This window comes from Oenanthe melanoleuca, chromosome 1A, assembly GCF_029582105.1.
Source record: "Oenanthe melanoleuca isolate GR-GAL-2019-014 chromosome 1A, OMel1.0, whole genome shotgun sequence".
Lineage (NCBI taxonomy): Eukaryota > Metazoa > Chordata > Aves > Passeriformes > Muscicapidae > Oenanthe > Oenanthe melanoleuca.
Genome location: NC_079334.1, coordinates 22920607 through 22930508, shown reverse-complemented (window position 1 = coordinate 22930508; position 9902 = coordinate 22920607). Strand labels below are relative to the sequence as shown.

The 9902-nt window shown below is 41.9% G+C and overlaps 1 protein-coding gene across 3 annotated transcripts in view; it reads right to left on the bottom strand.

The window, feature by feature from the left end:
• Positions 1-4138: 4138 nt before the first annotated feature.
• GRAP2 (GRB2 related adaptor protein 2) overlaps positions 4139-9902 on the bottom strand; it is a 41364-nt gene continuing 35600 nt past the window's right edge. For all 3 annotated transcript variants that reach the window (XM_056481792.1, XM_056481794.1, XM_056481793.1), the window contains one exon: positions 4139-7757. In XM_056481792.1, coding sequence (XP_056337767.1) covers positions 7578-7757 — 180 coding nt within the window. In that variant the 3' untranslated portion in view covers positions 4139-7577. The remainder of the gene's footprint in view (positions 7758-9902) is intronic.

The following is a 9902-nucleotide window of genomic DNA, read 5'->3' as shown; positions in this document are numbered from 1 at the left end:
GCTGATGTCAAAGTGTGACAGCCACTCCTGAACCTGAGTTTTGCAACCATGCCCAAAGTAACAGAGTGGTCAACACAAATGTGAATTTCTCATACACAAAAGATAGCTGCATTAAATGAAACGTAATGAAACTAAATTAAAGGAAATCCCAAGATTTCATTTCCTTTCATGAAATGAAAATTCAATGAAATGCAGTGAAATGAAAAATGAAATGGAGTGAAATGAAACATCAAAGATGAAATGAAATGAAACATCAAAAAATGAAGTGAACTGAAATGAAACTTCATGGAATAAAAGGAAAAGAAATTAAATGAAAGGAAAAAAACCGAAATGCAACACAATGAAATCAACTGAAATTCATCCTTTTATTTCCTTTTAGAAAATGAAATATGGAGATTTTATTTATTTTCATTTTGTTACATTTCCTTTAATTTTTTATTTCATTTTTTGCACTTTAATTTATTTTCATTATAGACATTAAATTTCATTTAATGTTATTTTATTCCTTGATTTGTCATTTCATTTCCTTTCATGAAATGAAGATTCATCTCACAAAAGGAAATGAAATACCAAAATGTCATTTAATTTCATTTTTATACATTTAATTTCTTTTCCTTTCTTTAAATTTAATCTCATTTTATTTCACTTCTTTCCTTGGTGAAACTTTCCTTCTATATTGTGAAGTTTAATTTGATTTAATTTTATTTATTTTATTTCCTTTAAATTTTTCATTTAATTTCTTTCGAATTTTTTTTTGTTAAATTTCATTTTGTTACATGACTTTTCATTTAATTTCCTTTCATGAGATGAAAATTCATTTCATCTCAGGAAATGAAATCTTGAGATTTCATGTAATTTCATTTTGTTACATTTCCTTTCTTTTTTTTTTTGTGTTTTAAAATTCCATTAATTTCTTTTTATTACATGAAGTTTAATTTTATTTCATTTCATTCCTTGCTTTGTCATTTCACAAAAGAAAATGAAATATCAATATTTTACTTAATTTGTTTTATTACATTTCATTCCATTTCACTTAATTTCAGTCCATGAAATTTCAATCTATTTTATTTCATTCTGATTTCTCATTTTTCTATTAGGAAATCAAAATTCATTTCATGAAAGGAAATTAAACCTTGAGATTTCATTTAATTGCATATCCTTATTTTTAGTTTCCTTTCATTTAACTTGATTTCATTTCCTTCCTTTAAGTTACATTTCATTTGCCTTCACTCCTTGATATCCTTTTCATTCCTTGAATGAATATCCATTTCAGAAAAGGAAATGTCTAGATTGTTGCATTTCACTTCATTTCATTCACTGAAGTTTTATTTTATTTCACTTGATTCCTTGATTTTTGATTTCATGAAATCCCGAGATATCATTGAATTTAATTTCATTCAGTGAAGTTTCATTTTATTGCATTTCATTTCACTGCTTGATTTTTCATTTAATTTCACTTCCTTGCTTGGAAATGCCAACTGCCCATTTGTGTGTCTTGGAGCCCCACCTCTTATTTTTGGAGCCCTAAATTCAGGTATTTATGGCTGGTGTTGGAGTGTTCTCCACTCTGTGCTCGACAATGTGCACATTTGAAATGAGAATATGCAGCTGTAATTCTGGTCTGGACGCTGAGGATTTAAGCTGGTGAGCCCTGGCGTGCTCTCCTCTCCAACCTGACAAACGTGCCCGATGGCTGCACCCCACCCAGAAAGGGAAGCACCAATAATTCAGTGATTGCACAGGGCAGCGAGGTGCCTCTCCCTTTTATTCTTTTACTCCTAAAAACTCTTGAGTATGATTCATTCTCCACAGAGTTCATGTTGAGCACAAGTGAGCCAGCAAAAGGCAGTTTCCCAAACCCTTAGTGCTGCTAGAAACTTGCAATTGATTTTTTTCCCCCATAAATTTTGATGAGACAAAAAAAGCCAAACCAAACCCAACAAAAACAAATAACATGTTGGTGCAGTCTACTTCTAATTCAGCATTTTGCAACCAAACCTTTGGTGTGCTGCAAAAAACATCAACACCACACCCCTCAACCCTAACAAAAACCACAACATCAGCAACACTGGCAGAAAACATTCAGTCACAAGAAGGGGCACCAAGTACTGACTCCTGTGCTTGTTATTACCTGTTAGCACTGCAGCAGTATTCATCTTGGAATTTGTCCAGGAAAAGGGACTGGCTAGTAGCACAAGGAAATTCTGACACATTCAGTACAGCACAGACATAAATGGTACATTGCAAATGACCTTTAGATCAGGAAAGAAGGTAGCTCATATTTTTTTGTGGGTTTTCATTTTTCTTTTCCTTTTCTGTGGCTGGATATAGAACCACAGAATTCATAGATGTGCATAAATCATGGACATCACTGAAAAGTTTCAGAAGCATCACTTAAACAGAGACTCAAACTTCAGTCATTATATCAGCACACTGCCACCATTTTATAGCTTGAAGTGCACAGTAGTAGATGCACATCCTAAACTGCATTCTTCCCCCCATTTTTACTCTCATTTTTGTTTGTGACAAACAAACTTGCTGTATCTTTCACAAATCCTGCTGGATATGAGCCTGCTTGGACTAGTGGGGAGAAGCCACAAGATACCTGGAGATCTTTTAATTTGCTTGTTTCTTCTTTCTCCCTTTGTTGCCTGAGCTAATTTTATTTCTGCAGGTCTACAAGGATTCCTGCATGCCTGCCATTTGTGAAATTTTGCATTTTCATGTTGGCAGGCTGGACATGGGCCAAGCACCTCTCACTTGCACAATGGCAGCAGACAATGTGCTTTGAATTTTCTCTGCACACAAAGGTCAGTGACACCTCTCCTCATTCACTTGCCTGTTTCTCTGCTACCCTGTGGCTCACAGATAAGTCATTGGCTGTTTTCTGCTGGCAGTTCTGCTTATGTAAGTAACTTCTTTTGCATTTGATGTGAATTAAGGCTCATGAGTTCTGTCACATGAAAGTTGCCTCTAAAAAATTGGAGAAATTGGCAATGCTCTGCTCTCTTCTTCAGGGCTGTTAAAGGTTTTATCATGCACTCAGTTCATGGTTCCCCATGAAATGCAAAGTTTTCAGCAGCAAGGACAGGCTGGGTGTCAGAAGCTCTTTAGTCCATGCCTGTGTTTTAGCCAGTAAATGTAACTGCCTGGATCACCCAGGGAACACTAATGGCTTTGACTTACCTCTATGGGGTTTCATTTAAAAGCACCTGAGCCAATTGCTTTGAGCAAATATTTGAAATGAGATGTCTGCAGAGAACTTTGTCAGCACAGAGGCACAAGCTGGGCCATGGGCCCAGAGGAGCAGCAAGGTGATGGGCTGCAGCTGCCAGGAGGTGCATGGAGGCTTCTGGGGCTGCACTGGGCAGGGATGGGCAGCATTGCCAAATACTTTACACCTAGTGTGGTGCAACCCAGGCTCCTCAGCAAAGAGCTACAGAAGCAGAACAAGAGGCTGAGCAGAGCCCTAGACCAGATAGCCACTGTCCTGTCCCACCACACATCCTTGTTGTCCCTATGATGTGACACTGACATTGCTAAAGACCTGCTGCTTCCCACTTGGGGTCGAGATCACCCTTCACCTTGCTGCTGGACTGCACCTGCTGTGGCATTGCTCCTGCAGTGCAAAATGTCCCAGCTGGTGCCACTCTGCTGCTCAAGGCTGTTCAAGCCATGCAGTCCTGGGTGCTGGATCTTCTGCTTCTGACATCCTTGGTTACTCTCCATAGGGGCTGAAGGCAAAAGGACCTTTCAAGAGCCTGCAGCTCTTGGAATCCTCATGGGGAGGAAGGATGAGAGGTGCCACTAAACAGAAAAAATCATGAACAGGTGGCTGTTGTGAAAAGCTTCCAATTTCCTGCACAGCCCACTGAAACATCCATTTAAATAACAACCACCACCCATGAACTTGTTTTCCTGGCACAAGAGACTGGCATAGCAGCCTGAGCAGGAGCTGACTTTGTGGCAGCCCTGAGGATCCTCTCCCTGGTGCTCTTACCTGTGAGCAGTCCAATGGGAACCAGCCCTGATTCTGTGGTTTCTGCAGTGTGCTCCAGTGAGCACAGTTGTTACAGCAAACATGTACACCAATGCAGAGAGACCTCTCTCCTGTGGCACAGAAAACTGCCTGCACATCTTTCACATGAAAGGAAATTTCCATTTACTCTTTTTAGCTCAGCCTTATTAATCACAGAGACATTTCCAAGCAAAATATGGATTTGCAGCAGAACATAGGCAAAAAGTTCATTCAGACAGGAGAAAGCACAGCTCAGCTGCGCTCATCAAACTTATTTTATCATGTACATGTTCAGCTTCCTCTGCTTCATTTGTTATGAGACTTGCCTTCCCACATACTTTTCCTACTTTTATCTCAGTTTACATTCTCTGTTCTCATGAACCTCCTTGCTTAAGAAAAATAAGAAACAAATAATCTTCTAGTTTTTCTCTTTATCCCTTCCCATTTTGGTTTCATGGTGGACTCTCTTGGGATATGTTCCAGAGGTTTGGCTCCTTCCAAAACATTGGCAGATGTCAGGTGAGCTCAGTGCAGCACTGTCACCTTAAGGCTCCAGTCCTAGCTGCTAATATGTGCTTCTTGCATGGCTAATAGACTCTGAGGTGCAAGTGAATCACCACAATATTAACAAAGATTGTGCTACAATTAAAACCTGTTGGAAGGAAGAGCAGGAAGGTTGGCAGGGTATATGGTTAGAGGAGAGGAGTGTCTCTCTCTTTCCTTGGTAAGTGGCCTGATCTATGAGAGAGAGAATTTCATGGGCAGAAAATGGCATGGGGTACAAAAAATGTCTCTATCCTACAGCTCCTTCTATGCCCCCAAAATGCACTGCTTTGCCCACACCTCCCCTTGTATCCAGAGTCTCCACTGACTTGGGAACAGCCACAATCCTTAGCACAGCTGTTTTGCTGGCAGAAAAATGACTTTGACTGTGGGAGGGTGCAAAAATGCAGGCTGACACCTGTGCCTCCCAGCTCCTGCAACGTGCAGTAAATGCAGGCAGTGCTGCAAGGCCAAAAGCAGAGGCAAGAGAGACTGGGCAAGGCACCCTGAGCTCAGCCCTGCACGGGGCAGCAGAGCAAGGCACTGTGGAGTTATCACAGACACCCTGAGCCTGTCATCTCCTGGTAATTTTGCTGTCATTAGGTGCCGCTCATAATGAGAAATCCTGATTTTACTGTGGTTCTGGTATGCTGTCCATAATTAGTGTGCAGTCCTTTAATGCTAATTACCTTAGGTATTAGTTCCTTAAACATCAATTTAAAAAATCACGTGAAAACTTACCTCTTCCTCAAATGAATCATGAGTTAACATGGGGGTACTTACAATGCACTACTTAGACTTGCTTAATTAGTTAATCTCTGTAAAGGGGTTTCAAATGCATGAAGAGCTATCAAACTGCTAAGTGCATTATCTTCAATTAATTTTGTGCAACTACATCTTCACTACCAAGAGGGTCTTTAGGGTGCTGAGGAAAGGAAAAGGAGACATTGTTTCTAATTTTAAAAGTAACTTATACAGAGAAAAAAAGAATTAATTGAAAGATGATTTGACATGATGGGAATAATTGTGAATACACCATTTCTTTTGTTTCAGCCAGAGCTGAATATAAAAGATTCATCATTTTTATCCCTCCTTTGCCTTTGTTAGTCTCTGGCTTCTTGGCTTCATCTCCTCCTGGCCTTAATACTCTCAGTCTCTCTCACTGAGTATTAACCCTCTCTCTTCCAAATTTGTTATTGCCTTAGCAGAAAACCATCTAGCACACAAAAAGGTTAAAAAAGGACATATGACACCAAAACACTCTTCAAACTGGAGTCACTGAGTTTATATCCTCATACAGATGGTAAGGGATAGTGTTCCAAAAGAAGCCTCGTGGGCTTCCCTCCAGAAGAAGACACTAAAGGGCAGAACAGAGATCCTGCAACAGAACAGGGCCACAGTCGTGTTCCCTGGACCACCATGGCAGCCAGAAAGTTCTTGATGTGTCTTTCAAAGTTTTCTGTTCTCTTTAGAGCTTACGTGTCTTGTTAAATATTCTCATTTTACTTCACCCATTAACAAGCTGCTTTTGGTGGAGTTCTCTCAAAATGGGTTCTTTGTGCTAATACTCTGTCTAGCTGGCAGCTTTATTCAAGCTAGCTACATTGAATTGGACTTCACCAAGAACATATTTCCTGGTTCTTTTTCTTCTACTGGGACTAATAAAAGATAAAAATTTTTTTTCTTTTTTTTTTTTCTTGTTGCTGAGCCTGATTTGTGTTTAGAGGTTTTCACTTGCCTATTCTTTCTTTTTCAGTAATGATTTAACATCATTTCTCTTTGCTGACTGCTGAGGTCCCACATGTTGTGAAAAATTCAGGCAGCTTGTTTAATATCAACATGCCTGAGCAGTGGTTATGCAGTAGAATCCCCTTCACAGGGTTTGTGAAGGGGACAGGTAATGTGCATTTGCAACAGGCTTCTATCACATCTGGGCGTTCACTCAGCAGTTATTCGAAAACCTATTAATTTACCTTATTTTATCCAAAAGAAACTGGAACAGAGAACAGACTATTTGATGGCTACAGCTTTATTCTCTGCATACTGTAAAAGAACAGCTTAACCTGTTGGATGAGACATTTCTCTAGTAAGCCAGAGCTGTATACATGGTGATCCTCAACACAACAAATTCTCAGGGAAAGAACTTCTGCCACCAAACCAGAGAAACCTCTCCAATCCCTCCCCAGCTCAGTTCTACAAAAAGAACCAGTGAGGGATATTAATTGTTATCCAATCCAGTGGATACTAATTTAGCTGAAGGGCCTGATCTGCTCTAATCAAGCCATCTAGCTGAAGTGTAGGTACCTAAAAGAGCAGCTTGAAAATGGGTAAGTTTTTGTAGGGTGCAGAAAGAAGAGCAGGCCTATGAGAAGAAGCAAAGAAAGCTTCTTGCCCTCCCATACCTTCACCACTTGTATGTTTGTATGAAAGCTTACAGGATTCCTTCCCTTCATCTGGTATATCCATCCATACAGCCCACATATGCAGTATGAGATGGATAAGCCAGGAACTATTAAGAAAAATCTAGATTGCCTCAACTTCAGCCTAAAGCTCCTTTACTTTCCTTCCCTAACTGAAGGATTAATGTAGTTGCCAAGGATCATTTAATTCACATGCATCCCTCCTGCCTCTGAAAGAAAGGTGGAATGGAGCTGAAGAGACCATGACTGCTACCAGATCCAAAATTAAGGGATAGGGCTACCTGAATACTGAACTTGAAGTTAACCTGAAGCCTGACTTTCCTGAAGGGCATTTCTACAGAATAAACCTAATTTCAGGAGCTTATCAACAGTTAGCCAAAGAGGTGACAGGGCAGGGAGGACCAGCAAAGTCTTAATGAACAGTCCAAGATTTTTGCTCCCTCCTCATCGTGGCTGTGAAAAATAGGGGGGAAAAAAATATTCTTCAAAGGGTTCTCTTTCATACATTTCAAAAGACCAATTGCCAATAAATTAAGACAAAACAATAAACAGTGTGTGTCCTGGTGGCAAGAACGGAGCAGCTCCATGCTGTGCCCTCAGAGCAGCACTGGTGTGACGTAGTTGGCAGGGAAGAGCCCCAGCTCCCCACGCAGGCGTCCTTTCCACCAGGATGGGTTGGAGCTGTCCAGGACCTCCAGGATGTCCCCAGTGCGGAAGCCCAGCTCGTCGTGCTCCACCGCCTCGAAGTCGTACAGGGCGCGCACCCACAGCGCTCGCTGCAGGAGAGAAGAGACTGCAGGGAGCCAGGGCTTCAAACAGCATCCTCCTGCCACCCCAGTAAATGCACTCACTCAGCAAGGACAAGCAGTGCTGAATTTTAGGCCAACTTGCAATTAAAGCAGGAAGTGGCCAAGGTGCCAGGAAGGAGGGACCGATTTGCTGGGACACCCAAGGGATGGTGTTTGGGTTCTCAGCAGCCTCAGTGGATTTGTGGGTATTTGCATCATGAGGTGACAAGTCAGACCGAGAGCAGGTCCTCAGGAAATTGTGTTCTCATGGCTCTGCTGCCTCTCCCCTGTAATGGCAGCCAGGACAGCCATGTCTGAAACCAACTATGGGAGCACAGGACTCCTGCCTGAGAGCTGCTGGGCTGTAACGATCAGGGAATGGCTCTAGGGAGCTGGCCTGGTGCTGGCACAGATTTCAAAATGTGTCCTTGGCCAGTCAAGGACTGAGAGAGCCAGCAGGTGAGAGCAGAGAACATTGTAAAGAGGGATAAAGAAGGATACTTGCTCTTTCAGGCACTTTTGGGGCATAGGGGAGGGTCTTAAACCTTCTTCACACTCTCCCCAAGGTCAGGCCCCTGAGATCCAAAGGATTTAGCATCTGTTTGGGTATATATGTTTATTTTGGAGTGTGCACTGTAATCTGCACTATGGTTAGAGTTTTAAAAAAAAAAACCTCTGCAGTCAATATCCCACTTTGACCAGAATTCATATTTTAAAGTACATAGCTTGAGCTTCTTTCTGGGAAATTGTTGGCATCCATACCACAGGGCATGGATAATTTAGGAGGTATATCTGGCAGGGACGGATGGAGAGATCTGGAGATGGAAGGCAGACTAAATTTTCATAAATCTTCTATTCAGGGCCCTGCTTTAGTACTGGCCCCTAGTTATTTGGTTGGACATATAGACCTTCCTATAATTGGATTTGTGGCTTCTACATCACTGATGGGATGTGGCAGGCAAAAGCATGTTGTTATTCATTGCCACAGCCTCTGAGAGATAAAAAACATTGTATTTTAAGATGGATTACAATAAAGATCCGGGGCTTTTGCCAAAAAAAAAAAGGGCATGCCCCTATTTTTTAACATGTTCCAAATCTCCTAATCCAATCTGTTCTTTTTCACTCACACTTGAGTAAGGTCTGCTGACCTTCTCTTCTCTTCTTGGATCTAGGTTCTCTGGCTGTGGGCTAAGCTGGACATTTCCTCAAGGAAGAGGAGCATGCCTTAGGTCACACTGAGGTGATGGGGAAATACTTTGTATCTGGCAGTGGAATCACAGGCTGAGAAAGACACCACATCCTATGTGGGCATTCACACAGTGGGAATTTGCAGAGCAGGTAGTTACTGAAGGTCAGATGTCAGGTGTGGATGCAGTAGGGGAGTGGTTTGGGGTGTCTGCAGAGACACATCTGGACCAGACCCACATCCCAAGTGCTGAGAGGGTTTTAGGTAGGTGAGTTCTCTGATGGCAAAGGAGGTCTGAGAGATGTGCCAGGCACAGACAACTAGAGCTGAGTGATCTCAGGCCTTCTTAGGACTGCAGCAAAAATTAGTGGAAGGGACAATGTGACTATGAGTGCACTGCAGGACAGGAGGAGCACTGTAGCATGGTACAGTATCATGAGGCTGCTGTCCATAGAACTTAAAAAACGTACTGCACATTTAGCTCCTGACATCAGTCACTGCCTGGCTGTGGTGGCAAATATAATTGAAAGCCCTGTGCATTAATGGACATGAAGTTCTCCTAGAAGAGATCATTAGTCTTTCAGAAATGTCCTCTGCTGGACTGGACTCATGCTTGATCAAAATCCATGGCTGAGCTTGTTGCTCATTCCAATGTCCCAGATGCCTGTTTTGCTGAGCTCATGCTAAGTTCCCTTTTCCACTGAGGCTGCATAAGACTGACCTTGAGAGCAGTTACCAGAACTATGCTCACACAACACTATAGTCCTACCCTCAGAGTACCCCACAAGCAGATTTAAGTGGCTGGGATAGAGTCTTGAGACTCAGAAATGTCTTGTAAGACATGGCCTGGCAGGCAAAATACACTATTTCTTATTCAACCTCCATGTAGGTGACACTGTCCAGACTGCTTGGCCATTGCTAAGGGACCCACTGGCTTGGGCAGATGA